This window comes from Festucalex cinctus, chromosome 1, assembly GCF_051991245.1.
Source record: "Festucalex cinctus isolate MCC-2025b chromosome 1, RoL_Fcin_1.0, whole genome shotgun sequence".
In the NCBI taxonomy this organism is placed as follows: Eukaryota; Metazoa; Chordata; class Actinopteri; order Syngnathiformes; family Syngnathidae; genus Festucalex; species Festucalex cinctus.
The window spans coordinates 35898413-35917770 of record NC_135411.1 but is presented as its reverse complement, the minus strand read 5'-3'; the positions used below and the strand labels follow the sequence as shown (position 1 = coordinate 35917770).

General features: G+C 40.3%; 1 protein-coding gene across 3 annotated transcripts in view; it reads right to left on the bottom strand.

Annotated features, from left to right (window-relative positions):
- The window catches only part of grid2ipa (glutamate receptor, ionotropic, delta 2 (Grid2) interacting protein, a), a 32679-nt gene that overhangs the window by 9087 nt on the left and 4234 nt on the right, over positions 1–19358 (bottom strand). Inside the window, exons 2-13 of one of the 3 annotated variants that reach the window (XM_077532796.1) lie at positions 17013–17266; positions 16227–16559; positions 14300–14454; positions 5273–5548; positions 3902–3987; positions 3747–3816; positions 3351–3647; positions 3118–3269; positions 2521–2679; positions 1938–2044; positions 1698–1845; positions 748–1079 (exon numbers count right to left, since the gene is read on the bottom strand). In XM_077532796.1, the coding sequence (XP_077388922.1) occupies positions 748–1079; positions 1698–1845; positions 1938–2044; positions 2521–2679; positions 3118–3269; positions 3351–3647; positions 3747–3816; positions 3902–3987; positions 5273–5548; positions 14300–14454; positions 16227–16559; positions 17013–17266 (2369 nt within the window). Of the gene's footprint in view, positions 1–747; positions 1080–1697; positions 1846–1937; positions 2045–2520; positions 2680–3117; positions 3270–3350; positions 3648–3746; positions 3817–3901; positions 3988–5272; positions 5549–10075; positions 10314–14299; positions 14455–16226; positions 16560–17012; positions 17267–19358 lie in introns of those variants that run through there. The other 2 variants (XM_077532800.1, XM_077532806.1) reach the window with 2 other exon arrangements.

Genomic DNA, 19358 nt, shown 5'->3' with positions numbered 1-19358 from the left:
AAGAAGATCTAATCAGTTTCAGAAAGTAAATGACTGGTTACTACCTTGCAGCAAGTGGCAAAAGGGCCGCCTACTGACGTGGATAAAAACGGGTGGATTTTGCTACTTGCCTCAAATTCCACAATTCCACTAACATAATATTAATCAGAGTACTGTGTTTAGACTAGTGGGACTGTATAGAAGTAATCTAGAAAACGTTGGCTTTGACTTCCCCTTTAAGAATATATAAATATTAGGGCTATCAGGCGATTAAAATTTTTAATTGTAATTAATTTCATAACTTCAATAGTTAACTCACAAATGTTATATCTGTTCTAAATGTACAATAAAATATTGTTTTCAAATTTTTCACTCATGTTGTACAATAAATAATTTTTTCACATTTTTCATCAACTTAACATAAAAGTAGGAAAATGTTAAACTAATAGATACATGGCTGCATCTTCAGTCATTGATAAAGTAATTCAATAATAATTAAAAAAAAATTGAGTTAAAATTAAAATGATGTACTATTTTGTAAAAAACGAGCATTATATTGATTTGTATTGAGGTTATCTGCCACTAGATGGCATAATTGCATTTGTAAGACGGTAACAGCTCAGTGCATTTTTCTTTTCATATTAAGAGCTGTCTAATCTTTAACATGAAGTAATTTGTGAAATTATGCACATTTTAAATTAACTCAAAATTAACACACTAATACGCCACCACTAATAAATATACGTATACATACATAAACAAACATACCTCTTCATAGTCATTTTCAGGCGTGAGAAAATCATCAACGATTGCCACTCGCTGGCCCAGCTGCTCGCTCAGAGCGTCCAGAAAGCGGTCGGTGTCTTCAGAGCGCGGTGGCTTCGAGAAGGTATATCGCCGTTTGCTGCTACGATGTGGCGGCGGGCTTGACGGGAAATCAATGAGCTCCGGCGGTGAAGGTGGTGGACTGTCCAGGCTGATATATGGGTTGGACTCCCCGCTGTTTTGGCTCGTCAGGCCTGACGGATAGAATTGAGAAGGGGGAGGGCTCGGGAGAGGCTCTGGCCAGGTTATAGCGGGCGGGGGGCCTTTACGACTGCCTACAACAAGGAAGACATATGCATGTATGTGCCATTTTTCCACAGTATGGTTTGGAATAGAAAATCCCTGTGATACTTGTGTTTTCAAAGCAGAATGGTGATGGTGGTGTGTAAATAGTAACAGAAGCAGAAGAGGATTTCTACTTGGCATGTGAATGTTTGAGAAAAAAAAGGTTTCCAGCTCCACCATTTTGATCAGTTCGACTGGTACTCGAGTGCCAAAAAGTGCTACAGGAAGTTTGGATCCATTATATTGGTATCCTACTCAGCAAAAAAGTTGCATTCACTCGATCCAAATTTTCCTGCTTTGAGGAATCAGGCCTCTTGAGTGTTTCAAAAGTTTCAGAGGTCGACCTTGCTTTGGGTTTTATACAATATAAATATCATCATCAATGTAAAATTCAAGGATATTCATAAGATTCAGAAATGGGTTAGCTGCTTGGGGATTTAGCATTGTTGCACTGCAGCACTTTTCATCATTCCACCTATCCTCTCTCTATCATATCCCATTTTGAGAAAGACAGAGCATGATGCATGCATTAAGTCGGGAAGGTTATATTGCATGTGATGTGTTCAAGACAGCATCAGTACAGTAGAAGCAGGTCCTGGTGGAGCTACCTGTGTTAGCCCGTGTTGTAGGGGAACCTGTGCGGGACGGAGGGTCCAGATCCAGCAAAGTCTCAGGGGCCGGAGGAGGGCGAGTCTTCAGGGACTTGGATCTCTTGGCAGCGTACATGTTCTCCAGTTCAGCGTATACGGCAGATAGCTTGTGTGGTGGAAAAGTAAAAAAAAAACATTTTGCTCTAATTTGTTCCACAAATAGTAATTGGACTCCAGTGGAAACAGGCCAGTACGTACATTTGTGAGGTTGTTGGGAGTCTCGGGAAGAGAGGTGCCATCCCCTGATTGTCTTTCTCCTGGAGCCAACCTCATTCCTGCCTCCAGTAGCGAGTCTGCACGAAGGCCTAAAATGATGCAGGCATTGCAATGAGCTAAATCAAACGTACTAATGTTCGGAAACTAGGGAAACATTCATATGTAATATGGTTAATATTTGGCTTTAGGGCTGATTTGTGTTAGTAATAAACGCTTAGAAATGAGATTTGCTTTTATCATTGAGCCTATATTACATGCAAATATAGTTTAGGGAATAAGAAGTTGAATTAAAAAATATATAGTGGGTACACTCGCAGCCAATAATGCTAAGTACTCCTGCACAATCCAAAACAAAATCAAATAAAAGTATTTAGCTGCTGGGGACTGTTTCATGGCCTCACATACACAACCCTAAAACAACAGTTTACCCTGTCTAATTAGAAAAATAAAACAAACCAGCTGTACCCACTACCTAATATCATGATTTAAAAAAAAATGACCATCACTATACAGTACATGTTGGACATCTGTTTAGTAGGTATGTAAAGGAAGCCAGATTCTGTACCCATGCTCAAGTGTGTGCCAATGAGCAAGTCATCAGAGCTCCGCCCCCTCACACTGCTCCTGTACGTGGTGCCTGTCACCCTCATAGAGCTGCTACGGCGATGGGGCTCAGGGGCGGCCTCGGGTTCTGGAGGAGGAGGTGGTGGTGGTGGTGGTGGAACTGGAACAAACACACAAGGGCCAAGTGGATGAGAATGATTCATTCTGGACCTTAAAGGTCCAAAAAAACAGTGGTGGGCCTTGAATTTGGTACCTGGCACATCAGTGGGGATGCATTTTTTAATATCACGTCGTTAAAAAAAAAACATCAATACTAAACAAAACTGGAATATAACGTGTTTTCCTAGTCAAAGAGTTTTGCTCCTTCCATCCAATCAGAGGACGGATTTGAAATGTAATTGGTAATATTAATAGTCACATATAGTTACTTACTTATTTACGTGGGAAACACAGTTATGGGGCAGATTAAATTGACATGGCAACACCTAGAGGCTCAAATTTGATTGGACAAATAATGTAAAATCCACATGAAAAACGGTGTTTCTGATAGTCCTGATAAAAACGAATGCCGTAAACGGACAAAAAGTTGTACTCCCACCTGGCGCCTTGAATCCCACAAAGCGTGAGATTTTGCTCTGGCAGTGTTCTTGTTCTTCATACGTCAGCAGCTGGTAAACAAATTGCCAGATGACCTGTTTGGCTGGAGTATCCAGCACCGGGAACACGTCCACGATCAGAGTGTCCACATTCCTGTCGCCATGGAAACACCCCGTCTTGGAATTCATTCAGACACACGCGCGTGCTGATTTTTTTTTGTTTCTACTTGCCCACCTGTGCTGGAAGAAGTTCTCCAGAGCCTTGCAGATGGTGTACCTCTCCTGGATGGTCAGCAGGTGCTCCAGCTGCTGCCCGAAGGTGCGGCCGTGGACTCGGATGCTCGGCGGCAGGATCTCGGCCACCCACTGCAGGGAGCTGAGCGCGGGGGAGCGAGCGCGCTCGGTGGGAACGCCGCCCCCTGCCAGGTCCTGCTCCGACATGGTGAAAGAGGGTGGGCCGTCCTCCACTACCAGGGTGGGCATGGCGCCGCTTCCCTGCAGCATGGACACCACCTTCTCGTGGGAGGAGGTCCTAAGGTCGCACACATCATTTGTGACGGTAAACGACACAATTCCGCTGTTTGAGGAAATATCTATTATCCTGAAATGAGCCACGTTTGTTTTGAGTTACCTCATATCAAGTCCGTTGAGAAAGAGGATGCGGTCTCCTGGTTTGAGACCTGCCTTGTCTGCTGCGCTCCCTGCATGACAAAACAAGTCAAAGCAAGCGGACATTTGCTCCCAAAAGCATTTATAAACAAGTGTGCTATTGTATGTTGCGTTTACCGGGGATGACAGAGTCGATCCACACGGGAGCGTGACCCCTGAGAGTGAAGCCGAAGCTCATGTTGCCTTTGCACACTCTCACCGTCCTAAAAAGAACAACGAATGAGAGATGCACCAACAACAGATTGGAAATGCTAATTGTTCATACTTTTTATATATAACATATTGAAATACTGCAGATGTAATGTATTCAGCCAAGTATTGTATTGGGCTGATACTCGTCCTTATGTCAAGGTATTAGTACTCGTGATGTTCATTTGTGGCCATTTCATGATCAGAAACTAGAAATTACAATAAGAAATTGCCATTAATTTTACGCAATTACGCAAGAGACAGTGAAACCTATAACCAATTAATTTCAATATGCAAAAAAAATTATGTTTGATTAAATTAATACACATTTTTTTGTATATAATTGAAGGTGTAGTACCTGAAGTACTACCTGTAATTAGTACTACCTGAAGGAGAACTTCACAAACATAGTAATTATTGGCAGGCTTGGAAATTGGGGTCTCTCCGAGGCACCATAGTGCACACGCTTCGAACTTAGGTCGTTGCATTCTATTAGTTCACCACTGGATGGCACTAAATTCTACACACCGTTCTTTACATAAAAAAAAAAATGCTACATGTATATGGAGATATGTAGGTCTTTCTCAAAAATTATCTTCCATTATTATTTTGGGAAATTTCATAGATCAAAGTATTAGTGCTATCGGTACTTATATCATAATCGGTGATTACTCAAAAGTTGAGTGCTCGTACTGGTATTGGTCCGTAAAAAAAAAATAAAAAAATTGTATGGGACATCCCTAATTCAAAGAGCGACATGCAACATGCCATATAGCCCTTCCTGATCATCCAGAAGTCATTTCCAATTTGTCATCACAGCTTCAAGAAATACTGACATTGAATCTGTGCAGGATGTCAACGTGCATCAATCCACTAAATTGGCCACAACATTAGGTACACTTGCATGGTGAATGTGAGCTATAAAATCACATTTCACTATTGCACTCGTATTGGATCTTGGAGAGGTCACATGTTCTGAACAAAATGTATGGTTTGCGTCAAAATGTGCAAAAAGAAACACATTCTTTAAACAAACTTGGTTAATTATAAATAAAGTGGAGTTGAGAGTGGGAAATTGAGGATAATATATACGTACAGTATATTGAGCACAGGTTTATGCACATTATTAAAGGATTTTACAAAATACAAATCAATTATTAAATCTTATAGTGTGTTGAGAGATTAAAAAAAAAAAAGATCATCCAAAGCACGTCCTTCAAATTGTAAGCAGTTTTTAAACCTTGAAAAATGATTGCTGGATTTTGAGTACCTGTGGAACCCTGTACTTAACCCACTGACCTGCAGTTGGTGGTGGAGCCGCTGGAGTGTCCAGCTATGAGCGAGGTGGTCTTCCTCATCCCCCGGGACGGGGGGGCGGAGCCTTCCTCCGCGTGCGTGCGTGGCACGGAACTGGCGCGCGTTGAGATCACCAGGTGCTCGGGGTGATCTTCGCTGCGGCTGCGACGCAGGTGGCTACGGCTCGGGTCGCTGAAGCTCCGCCCCTTGATACGGCTCATCAGGCTCTGGGAAACCACCTCGTCGAAACGCTCCCGGTGCTTCTTGGGAATGAAGATCCTGGCCAACATTGGGGAGGACAAGCGGGTCAATTTTACGGTTGTCAAAATTGGATAAATAATCGGCAGGTCCAGAGTTGAAGATGAAGACAGATACTTTAAAATATATAAATAAATATAAATGTTTTTTTTTGTCCATGGACAAGATCCTCTTCAAATGTCTTTTCAGCAAACTGCAAAGAGACAGTTTTGGTTTGTGCACTTGGTGCAGCAAGTGTAAAGAGTGTTTCTAATTCACTTCCCATAACCAACTTCTGGTGTCTTTTTATTCCCCCCAAAAAACTAAAATAAATAAATAAATAAACTAAAAAAAAAAAAAATAATAAACAAGTAAAAAACAGCCTTAGGCATGAAGAGACGTCATACATTGAAGCTCCTTCAATTTGCAGCCATTGTTTGTGTGTTATTGTTTGTTGTCGAGCCATCAAGAGAGGCATGACAACGCTTTCGCTTTGAATTTAGCTCTGCATGCGAAAGAAAAGCAGCGGATTCTTTTTGAGCCCACCAAGCCTGACATATTCGGCTTCACAAGACCTCGCTGTGGTTTGTATGATGCCAATTAGTTGCGAGAGCGAGAAAACAAATCACAGGATTGACCCAGAAAAGCACAATTTGACAGACAATGCAAAGTCAGTCATGACAGCTTCGCTTTCGTCTATGGTCAAACACACACAAACAAGCTAACTGCTCACATACTCTAATTTGACCCTCTGCCATTTTGTAAATCTAACGCATCCCTCCTCCAAAATCATGTAGCCAACACCATCATCATGATTATCATCATCATCATCGCCTTTCTTCCCGCTCCCCACAGCGCAGTCTTCATCCAAACTCTCCAGGGGCGCTTTGCATGTTCGGAAATGCCCCACTTCCGCAGAGCATCCACAGGACTGAACCGCCATCAAAAACAACCCTCACGAAAACAAGGCACGGCTGTACACTTTTGTTTTTAAAGGTATGGCACGCCACGTTTGAAGGATGCGAGGAGCAGATAATTTGACGTGTCTATAATTGGCGCTTCCATCACAATAATAAGCAGTGATTTTAGTTGTTTTTTTTTTTTTTTTTTTTTTTAATGCATTGCAGATTTATGTCAGGTGGCTTCCATAAGGATTAAGTGATGGACTGAAGTTGAGAGGAATGAAGGCATTATTTAATTCATTGACAAAAGTACTCGACTAGTACTTGAAAATGTTTCAGTACTATGACACCAATACCACTTTAGTGTGCTGAAATTTGTGCCATGTTGAATGAAAGTTGGTATTTTGTGTCATTTAACAATATTTGCGTAAATGTCATGTTTTGGTTCTGTTTAGGGTGGGTTTTGCTTTGTTTTGGTTGGGTTTTTAGTTTGTCATGTTTATGTTCTGATTTCCTGATTTTCCCTAGTCTCGTTAAGCCTTTCCATGTCCACCTGTGTTTGCCTGCCCTTCCTCATGTGCCAACCAATCAGCAACCCCTTCCACTTGTGTCTTGCCCAGCTGTGTCTCGTCGTGTGTAATTAGTGTGTGTACTTAGTTTTCGGTTTTCGCTTCAGTTCTTGTCGGTTCATTATTCTTGTTTCCCCACGTTCATGTTGCCAGTGTTTTCGTCTGCTCCTGTATAGTTTTCCCTCTGGTATTTTTGTATTCGTTGTCACCCAGCCCTGTTTGCTACTTTGGTTTTGTTGGATTAAATTTACTTCTTTTTTCGCACCTCTGCCTCCCTGACTCGTCCGCCTCCTGCATTTGGGTCCACCACCACACTTCCGCGTTCACGACAGTAAAATACAATTGCAAGACATAATTACATTATAAAGTATATTGCATATACTCATATTGTACTCACTCTCAGTCTGAAGATAGTGATAGCTGTCCATCCCTCAAAATCACTAAGTGAGGAGAAAGTAGCATTATGCACAAAATTACACCTGCATACTGTAATGAGTAGGGCTGAAAATAACTTTTTTTTTTTTTTTTTTATAATTGATGAACCTGTTGGTTATTCTTTCAATTATTCAAGGAATCAGATGAACATGTATTATTTATTTATTTATTTTTACATTTTCATCCATTCCACCCATTTATCGAAAATAGTCCATTATTTGTAGTTGACAGTGCAGGAACTGCACAAACAAATTATTGTTCGTCCAAATGGTCAGGTCCAACAACAACAACAACAACAACAACAATAATACATGTGTATTTCTAACATGGATTTCCTCAAATGTATAGATTGATGACGTAGGCTTTTAATCATCTCAACTCCAACTGTGAGGTCTGACTTGCTAGCAAATTATATTTGTTTTGTTTTTTATGCAGCATACAGACTTTAGAGGGGCAGACTTCCAGACAAGACGTTTATTAATATCTTAAATGTTCGCAAAACGCTGCTGACATACATTCAGTGAAAGAATGGAGCCTGCGGAGCGAGAGTAGAAAAGATAGAATGTGGAGTAGGATCTCTTTCTGGGCCAGGTCATGGAACATGGAACCATTGGGAACACGCGTGTGCTTCGTGGCTGATGTAGGCCAGACAACTTTCGCCAACAGCTATACATCACCGGCGAAACTCAACAGAATGAGGCCAGTTATTGTGTTTGTGTCCTAATAGCAAACACGGCGTGATCAAAAAAGTCCTAATTGTGATCCAACTTCAACTTGTAGTTTGCAATTGAAGTTGGATTCAAGATGGCCTCAATTAGAAGCAGGGCGAGAGGAGCCTATAATTAGGACTGGTGAGGTCGATCAAGAAGACGGATGACAATCAGATGATTGCATGATGTGCAAACAAAGGTGAAGTCATGATGAAGATTGAAGAAATACCTCCTCAAAGCTTGATTAAAACACTCGTAGACACATTCAGAAAACAAACGTGACCTTAGTTGCCATCATGAATCCCTTACGGAATTTTATATTCAGACTTTTGTTTACATGTTGCACAACATCATAAAATATGGAGTCACGCCTTTATGTCAGATACATTCTCACAACTTTTCATAAAAATCTGGAGGATAAAACAAGTGTTTTCCTCAAATTGTTATTTAAAATATTTTCTTGGTGTCATTGGAAATGTCAAAATATTATAATGTTTATAATTTAGAATGTTATTATAAAGAGGAATACTATTACCACCAGCCGGGGATGTTCGCTACCCAATTTTCTTCAGAATTGAAGGTGGACTCAACTCTTCAGTATAGTCACCAATGCAAAGTACCAATACCACATGAATGGTACTTTTAATATATGATTGAAAAAAAAAAACATAATTCTAAAGAAAGACCTATAAGCTATATCCTAATACAATACTGTATAGCGCTATTTACTAAAATTGTACGTAATTAATGGCAATTATCTATTCTCATATCCAGCGCCTGATCGTACAACATCCTCTAGAGGGCGTCACAAGTACTGATGCAATGAAAATAAGCCGCATATCAGCATTGGGTCGCCAATACTGATACCAGCATCAGTACTCGCCCATGCCTAATGATCACTATTATTGGTTTATTATTATTATTATTATTATTATTCATTTATTTATTTATTTATTTAGTCAAAAGCAAGCTATTTTTTTAACTTGGAATTTTGCAATAAGTACTGTACTGTAGTATCGTTATCTTACACATATTTTACTCTAGTAAAGTCAGCAGATAAGACATAAGAAAACTTTTTTTTTTGAAAAAGCGCCACTTTTTTTATTTTACTGAAAAATTCTATCCACCAAGCAGTTTAACTAAATTGCTATAAAAAAAAAAAAAACTAAATGAGTTGTGTTTATTTGCTGCAACTTGCTGGCAACCAGCCCAGGGTCTTGCCTAAAATCAGTTGGGATTAGCATGATAGAAAATGAATGAATGAACTTGTTTGTGATGCTACAATTGTATTTAACTCATTCACTGCCAGTCATTATAGAAAATTTTTACATTTCCAATACTCACGTGATATTACATTCAATAATTATATATAAACCGAATCTACCAAATAACAGAATAGACTCCCTACTTTTTGTCCCGTCCCGTTCTTTTATAATTGACAGCAGAAAAATGTAGGTTTGCCAAAATACAGCCATTTCTCCCATGGACTCTGAAACTGTGTTTATTTCCTATAAAATGGGGCAATGATGTCATCTACCGGTGGTTGGGCATCAGTAAAGTTGTTTCCAAGTTTGATATTTACAGTGGAGCATGCTCAGATTCGCCCCCATTTAGCACCGCTCTAAAAAATACAATTGACAAGTATACTTGTCAAAGGCAGTGAATGAGTTTTAATAACATGTTTTTATTGTTGGAAAAGAGAGCCGAAAAGACCAACCCAATCCCTTCTGTTTGAACTGTACTACAAAGCAACCTGAAAGCTGGTTAAACAGCAATCGCTTATGAGTGTTCCCATCAATGGCTTCCTATGATTGTTGCCATTCTGGTGTTTCTATGCTGACAAGTCAAGTCACACAAACCAGAGCGAAATGCATCTCCTTACATAAGCCAGCACAGAGAAGTGTGCAAAAAGTGCCGAGATGAAAGCAAAAAAAAAAAAAAAAAGTAACATACCGAAAATGTCTAGCAAGGCTGCGTTCTCTTCCCATGGCTCTTCGGGGCTTTGAGGAAACGCCGCAACTCAGTGAAGCGATGCAAATGCCTCCTCCCCTCTATCCCGGTGAGTCCCTCATCGAAGGCAAAGTCTCCCGGACAAGAAGGCGGCGGCGAGAAGCAAAGCGTCCCGCTTCTCAAACGTGCCGGCTGCGGGGTCGGGAAGACGCCAGACGAACGACGAGGGACAGCGAGGGAGGGAGACAAGCGATCAAAGCCGCCCGGTTCGCTTTCCTCCTCACCGGCAAAATCGTCAGATCTTCAACTTCTTGCCTCATTTCCACCTTTTGCCCAAAGTCTCTCACACACACACACGACAGTCACACTTGATGGACTGACTCATCCATCAGTCAGCAGTAACAAGAAGAAAAGTGACAATCTTCTCTTCCCTCAGTAGAAGAGGAGGAGGCAAAGAGTGAGAAGAAGCGAGGAGGTTCCCACTGGACTAACTAAGATTGTGTGTGTGCGAGTCAATACAGGCAGTAAAATCAAGCCTGACAAGGGATTCATTATGATATACTTTCAAAATAGAAACCCTCGACAACTGTTAGTAAGCGGAAAAAAGTTTATCTGCCATCCAACTATTTCCTCTCAAGTTTGAGCAGTTCAGGGCAAAGTAGACAAAGCGTCCTCTCTATATATATTAGTGCTGTCAAAGTTAAAGTGTTAACTAATTAATTAATCACATAAAATTAGCATATTAATCATTGTATTACCACAGATTAATCACACTATTAATTTTGCCCGCAGATGATCCTTTTTAGCCGACAGTGGATGGTTACATTAAAGGTAGCTGTTGGAGTTTGAGCAATAAACATAACTCCATGCATTAAAGTAAAGCATTTAATAAATGTTTACATATGCCCTAGGTCATTTTTTCCCATTTTAACTTATGCAAATAATTAATTAATTAATTAATTAGAAAAAGCAGGATGCAGTGGATCTCAATTTTTGAAGATGTCCCCATAGCGTCAAATGTCGAAAAAATGAACACATAACAGGTGCGTTTCAAATTTAGCGGGCAAAATATGTTGGGGAAAAAAAGCTTTTTTTAAGTCAGTGATTAATCATGATTAATCAAAATTGTAAGATGTGATTAATCTGATAAAAAAATTTTATCGTTTGACAGCTCTAACATATATATATATATATATATATATATATATATATATATATATATATATATATATATATATATATATATATATATACACACATACATATTAAAAAAAAATCTGATTTGCTCTTCACTTCCAGAAGAAGAAATTATCAAAAATATTTTCTTTACGAACCAGCTAGAAAAAAATCACGTGTTTCTTCTAACCTCACTTAAATCTACTGGTATTGCTCAAACACAGTCGATTAAAAAAAACATTTGGGTAGGAGGCCTCAACGCAATCATTGCAGCAATCAGAAATTTCCCTGAAGCATCACATTATTCCAATTTTAACTTTTAATCATGCCTTTGAGCTTGCGAACATTTGAATGAATTCAAATGTTTGAACCCTAAGAACGTTCCCACCAATTTCACTCAACAGCCACAAAAGTGCCGAGACGTTCCAGGATTGTCTCTAATCATGCGCTCGCTAACCCGTGCCGCTCGTTTAACAACTGTCACTGCATCAGAAATGAAACCGTATTCAAAGAAGTAGGCTGCTTATAAATAGAACGCGTCCCATGGGAGGGCGAGCGAGGCAGCGAGGGGGGACAGAGGCAGCGTGAGCGCAGGCTAGTGGGAGAAAGCTGAGCTGACACACCTGTCATCAATCACACGTTGAATTCAAACACTTCAGTCGTCCCTCAATCTTCGTTTGTCATCTGCCCAACCTATTTGGGAAAATTCAGCACGAGCAAGGTCCGACTGATATGGATTTCTTGGGGCTGATGCATATTCCGATAATTGACAGAAGAAAATTCTGACAACTGATTAATCGGCCGATTAGTTTAACAATATATAACAAATAACCGTAATTTTGGGGTCCCTTATGCTTACAACAATAATGATATCAATTACAGGCATAAGATTAGACTGCTTTTATCATTCTTTTTCTTTGTGTTTAAGTTTACCATAGAGGGAAAATACAGTCAGCCGATTAATCGCCTAATTTTCAGTTCAGTATGACCCAACAAGGTGTGGAAGAACTTGAGAGCGCAGACCTCAACCCCATCAGACAACTTTAAGGTGAACTATAGAACCGAGAATGGAGAATGGAAGCCCTTATGGCGACAAATGAATTAATGAATGTTTGTGATTTATCTTTCTTTTCTTTTTATCTTTTCTGACCTTATCTCTGGTCATTTGACCGTTTGAACCTCACGACTCTGGCGAGACTCTGAAGTATGTGGTTGTGGTGAAGGGTAATGGGATTTTTATGAGGTTTTAGGTGATTTAATGAGTATAAATTTACACGTATTTGCACGCATACGCACGCACACACGCAAACGTACACATACACGTAAAATAAATAAATAACTAAATAAAATAAAATAAATACATTAATTAATTAATTAAAAGAAATAAAAAAATAATTTAAAAAAGAGAGCAATGATGATAAGACGTTGAATTGGTAAGACTACCGAATGAACAATTCTGAGCTCTCGAAAATAAAAAAAATAAAATAAAAAAATGAGTTGATGAATGTTGATGTAATGGCGACCAAGGAGCGTCATCTTTCTTATTTCCACTTCTGAACAGTGCCGACATTTCTCACTACTTACAGAATTTCATAAGTGAATTTTCCTCACGGTGTCATAACTGCAAGTAAGAAAACAGTCAACAAGCAGCCGGGCATAAAAAGAACTGCTCAGTATGTCAACACCCACTTCTACTCTCCAGATGTCTGAGCCATTTTGTTGTCACATTAATGCCAATCAGCACCCCGAGGCAACCTGGAGGCAAAACTCTGCAAGGCTCTCAGCACCAAAACAACATCCCTCCACTATGCTGCTGCTGCTGCTGCTGCTGCGGCGGCTTCTTCCAAATGTGTCACTAATATCATCTGCCTTTCATGGGGAAAACAAACCCGGCATTAGCTTAAAAAGACTCAATGTCACAGCTACACAGGGAAGAGGCGGAGGCACAACTTTGCATATCAAAGTCTCACAAGGTCACAGTGCACCTGAGCGAGAAGTTGGCAGGCGCAATTATAAGTAAGAACAGCTAAAGTTAGACTTAACAAGATTCGAGAATCGTCACCGCAGCGGTAAGAGTCCTCTATGGACACAGCTGATACATAATAGATGACATGCCTGCAAAAAACAACACTGTACAAAACATTGTCGCAGGCGCTTTTCGAAACAGGACATACAGTCGCCGGACAAAACTTTAGGTACGCCTACACATGACAAGAAAATGCACAGTTTTTGATAGATGTGCTCATTATTATGCATTTGCTTACTCTGGTTGTAATTTGCAGTGGTGTGAACTAGACTGCAGCATATTGAGAGCTTTGATTATCTACATATTGTGCAACACACAATTGTAAACAGATTTAAGACACTGACAAATGACTTTGTAAAGACAGAATTTTGGATAAGTCTCAGTTGCTGATTCACTTAAGTGTACCTTATGTTGTGGCCATTGAGTATGCCGTTAAAAGTGTGCCCCAAAACAGCTGGAAGAAACTGAGCTATACAGCAGGATGAAGAGGCTTTAATAATACTAGACTGACACAAGTGATCAATTCCAAGACGTTTGCGAATGAACATTTCCATAGTTAATAACCAACAAATGACTCCTGGAGTACTCACCTGAGGCAGCAAGTCATCATTTCCTCCGGCACACGACCTGCAAAGCTACAGAAGCTCTCACACGTATGACCAAAAGTGCTGCTGGCATGTTTCTCTCAATTTTGGAATGTGTGCTCATCGCCCAGCCTGGAGCTGGAGCGGCTTGGGCAGCTTCACCAAGAGGAGGGAACAAAACGGAACCAGCAATGTGCTCCGCGCACACGCACACACACACACACAACAACCGCGTATCAAAGAAAGGATGCATCACAGCAGATGGAGAGAGATGAGGAAAAGCGAGAGGGAGCGAGTGAGACAAAGTCAGAGTGAGAGAAGCAGGGATCGGGGATGAGTGACAAACATTGCAAGCCTCAGCAGAGTTGTCGTTTGTTTGGTTTTAAGTTTCACATCAGTGCTGAAAGGGAGGAAATTCAATCAAGCTTCCACAGAGCTCACCTGACGCTTTCAATGAGCTGCTGATGCTCCTCCGTGACGAGGATGTCCGGCAGGGCCTCGGCCAGACTCTCCACGTCGCGGTCGGCGGCGTACTGCTTCAACACGTCAAACAGCTGCTCCTTCACATCTGGATCCTCGCCCAGCACTTCCTCCACCTGACGGGCCGAAAGATGAGCATAATGACCTCCGTTGACCCGTGGGACCATCAATATCACAATACCCACTGGACAATCCAGTTCGCACACCTGCAGTTTGGTTTTGATTGACAGCTGTCAGAGAGGTTACATTGGGAAAAAAGTTGAATAAAAATAGAGCTTTTTCACACTGTTTGCCTGCTTAAATGATGTCTTATCTGTCAGTGTCAATCAAAACTGAGACTGTCTCATGATTATTAGCTTCGCAAAAGTAAAGGGGGTTTGTTTTCATTGTTTATGTGTGCACTCAATTTCCGGTCTACGTTTTTGGATATATTATCTTTTTTTTTTTTTCAAGAGACACAGATGGCATTCTAAAAAGAAAATGGAGTGAAATGCACTCATATCACAACCAGGACATTTGTCAAAGAAAAGAAAAATCATTTACATTACACAAGTATCAAATAATTCAGACAAATCTAATTTAGACAAACATCTACTAATTACAAATTTCCCAGTCCATATTCTTTCATTTTCTCTGCACACAAACACTGTCCCAATACTTTTGTCCATTTAGTTTCCATGAACTTGGCTAACCGTGAGTGAAATTGAGAAAGCAGTCAACAAGCACCGTGGCATGCAAAGTGTGAGAAATTAGATTTTGCAATTTATTGGGCTAATTTAAATTCCATTTAAAGTCAACATCGTCCGTAGGATCCTCATCAAATGTCAGTGGTTTTTGAAAACTTTTGATGATACAACTTCAAGATAATTGTGCAGGTGTACCTAATAAAGTGTCCATTGAGTCACAGGTATGTGCAAAATATTGCACTCAAGTGATTTTGAAAACAGACAGATGGGTCATGCCCCCCACCACCAACCCATATCTTCTTTGCACACCACTGCTTTAGAGCTGATTTAAAGGGAGGGGGAAAAAGGACTAAAACCTGTCTGGGTACAATAGTTTATTTCAGTAATTAAATAATAATTTAATGTCACTTTTTCAATGCATTATTTATAATGAATTACAAAAATTAATGTAATGATAAACATCAAATTGATGCACACTAATTATATATATATATATATATATATATATAGTAATAAAATAGTGAAATAATATATAAAAAAATATATAGGAAAAACAAACTAAGCTAAATTGCAGGAAATATAGCAGGACTCTTGATTCACATTTTATTTGGAAGTTGTGTATAATTTTCAATGTTCATTCATTTTATAAACCCACTATTAACTTCAATAATATGAAAAAAAAATATATGTTCTATCACATCAACATAGATTTTTTCATACAATCGTAGGTCTAGTAATTGCTAATATATTACATAGGTAATATCTTGCCATTTTGCCACACCTTTACAGGAGACTGACATATTTCACCACCACCTTTCGACGATGGCTACCCGATGGAGAAGAACACTGCCACCGTAGTAAATGGTGGTTGGCTTGTGAAGTGTAGTCTGTCAGAGGCACTAAGGGCGTGTGCTTCCAACTCAGGTCTTTGCATTCTAATTTTTGACCATTAGATGGCAGAAAATTCCACAGTCCCTTTAATTTCATCCATCTATTATCTGAACCACTCACGAGGGTCTGATAAGACACTTATTATATTATTGTATTACATTATATATTATATAATACTCTTACTATAATTGCATTTTTTGTGGATTGTTGTTAAACTGCACTAATCAATAAAGTTGCCTTGACCTGATCATGCACATGGTCATAGGGTCGAATTAAAGAACGTAGAGCTACTTGTCCCCTATCACACCCACCTTCTTGTTGAACTCCATGGCCTTGTGCGCTCGACTGTCCCTCACGCTGTCCCCACTCTGCGAGACGACCCTCATGCTGCTGCTCAGCCGCTTGGGCCGCCGCGCCATACTGAGCACGCCCAGACGCAGGGGACGGCCCTGCGCCGCTTTGATCATTGCCGCCGCCGTCTCGTGATGCTTGACCGGGATGCCGTTGACCTCCATGACGTAGTCCCTGACCTTGAGGCCGCTGCGACTGGCCGCGCCGTTGGGCACGCAGTCCTCCACCATCAGAGGGCTGTCGCCCACGATGGTGAAGCCGAAACGGCCGTCCGGGCTGGGAGTGATGTCGATCTAATGGAGAGAGAACCAGAATGAAATATAGTGTCGCCAGTTATTAACACTTCTTTATCAAATGATCTTTCCCATTGAAATGAATGGAAATGTCATTAATCTGTTCCAGCCTTACAAAAAAATAAAACATTTTGTGAAGTTTTTTTTTCTCATGAGAAAAAAAGCACCCTTCTACACTGTACTTTACAAAAATATGCAGTAATGACATAAATCCAATAAAAAAATAATTACTGAGAGAGCTGAGCTTCTGAGTTTTCAACGTGGCACTAATATTCGTCATTTCTTCGAGAACAAAAAAGAATATGACTGTGTACTATATCTGGAACACAGATTAGCCCACGTTAGCATTAAGCTAGTAGGGGTGGCTTGAAGCCTCTTTTTTGAAAACAATGTGATGAATGATGTGTTATGAATCTATCACCTAATAATAAGCGTCATTTTTCAACAACATACCTGTTCAATCCGTGACACCACACCGATGCTGGGTGGCACCGTCTTGAGGGTCTGAGCCAGCGCGATCAGTGCCGGGGTGCTGAGGTTGGTCACGTCCTGGCCCTCGATGTCCACCACCTGGTCCCCGGGTTGCAGGCCCGCCAGGAAGGCACTGCTGCCCTCCACCACGGACAAAATGTAGCTGGGCCCCGTGCCACCCAGTCGGAACCCAAAAGCCTCGGGCCAGTTCTGATTGGTAGCGGGAAGACCAAGAACTGGAAGGTGAAATGTACAGTTGGGATGTTTACAGGCATGCTTGAAGTGTATCCTAATTGGGCTGTCCTCTTTGTCAAATTTATGCTCTCGTTGGAAACATGATTAACAATTTAAAAACACTCAATCATTTAACATTAGCAAAATTGGTACATATGTCCGATGACAAAGGGTACCATTTTCTCATGCAGAGTTGTGAGTGAGCGGCTAGATAAATAAATATTTGTGGCTTAAAAGAACATACTGTGAGCACTGCCGGAGCCAGATGGGGAGGCCGGAGTGGCACTGCCCCCCCCCCCCCAGGTGCCAAATGAATGACATATCAGGGCAGCATTTTTTCTATCAGACGCCTACTAATTGTTATGCCCTCCTGTACAGTAGCTGGCGCTATTTACCACCAAATGTTGTAATCCACCTCACTAGGAGTCTGGAGAAGAAGCTCCCGCGTCCCATCAAGATTACACATTTTTGGCAATGTCATGTTGGTTTCCCCGTGAGACGTAAGTTTAAAATAACTTTTGTGTTCACATAGATTGTTTTGGATAAATACCAATAAGTTCACGTTCTTTTGCACAAGCTAAAACTAAATGCATGAGCTGAATGATGAACGGAGAACGTGAACAAGTGGAAATATGGAGCGGCCTTCCAAATTAAAAGCTTCAATTTCAAAATAAGATAATACAATTAACATCAAAACTGCTTGAAAATACGACTTAACCCTTTAATGGTCATTCCAAGAAAAATACTTTTTTTTTTTTTTTTCATATTTTCTGAGTTATGGGGTATATGCCATGGAAGAGGCGGGGAGAGTTTGGTTCGGGTCCAGGTTGCGAACGCGCAACCGAGGGGCACAAAGTCGTAAGCACAAGTATTTTTGACGCAGCCCACACGTCGCAAACTGAACCGGAAACAAACTGATGTGCAAAAACAGTCCCACCCTCTTCCGTGGCATATACCCCATTGGGTCACTAATAACAAAAATAAACGAAAATTATATTTACATGCCCCCTAGTTTTTATAATATGAGCCTCTACCAAATGGTTGAGGTGAACGTTGATGGTAACAAATATAATAATGTGTAATAGCAATTGAATTGTTGTTTATAACCTGCAAAGACAAAAAGTAAAGAGGAAAATGTTTAAAAAAAAAAAAAAAAAAAAAAAAAGGTTAATAATTGATGTCAAGTAAATTTTATTGTAATAAAGAAGCTTTCTCTTGTGTTTTTGCACAAAATCTGCTTGAATCGTGTCTTTGGCATTATATCAGCTATCACATTAAAGCCTGATGCAGAGTGCCAGTAGTCCTCCATGGCCGGGAAGTAAAAAACACCCATGAAAAGGAGCAGAGCCAAGAACTCTTCGATCTCTGCAGGATTAGTCTTGATTGGATCCTCCAGCTCTTGGGCAGAGTACAAATTCGATTGAAGAGCAATATGATGTTGAATCATCTCATCTGTGAAGATCCTTTTGAAGTACTGAAAGGGTGTCTTGACCATTTCAGGGTGGTCAACATTTGAATCAGGAACCTGGATGTCCTCAATATCTTCAATAGCTTCCAAAAATTCATCTGGCTTCTTTTCAGTCATTTTCTTCTTCTAGCCAGGAGTTGACATAGTTATCCAGCTCTTCAATTACTGTTTTTAGGATATGTTTTCCCTTTCTCTTCCTCTTAGCAGGTGTGCTGGTTGAAGGCAGCTCATCTTCATTCATAAATTCAGGAGATTCACCATGCAACTCTGCTTGTTTGGGCAGATAATCAGGGTACCCAATTTTGTCATCAGAATGACAGATCAGCCTCAGAGTCTTGAGGATCTACTGGTACACGGGTCACACAATTCCAGGGCCTTGAACCATAAAATGATTTAGCGTCCATCTTTTTTTTTTTTTTTTCCCGAAAAACAAATAGAGGGAGGATGAAGAAACGACTCACCATCATCAAGGTTAGCATGTTTGCGAAATTGTACAACCTATCAATCAACCAATTTCAATATAAAAACACTGTAGTTAAAACATATTGACAACAATGCATGAATAGAAGTGTTTTTATGGCGTAGAAAATTGTAAATGTGTGTAAAATTAGCACAATTTCACTGAC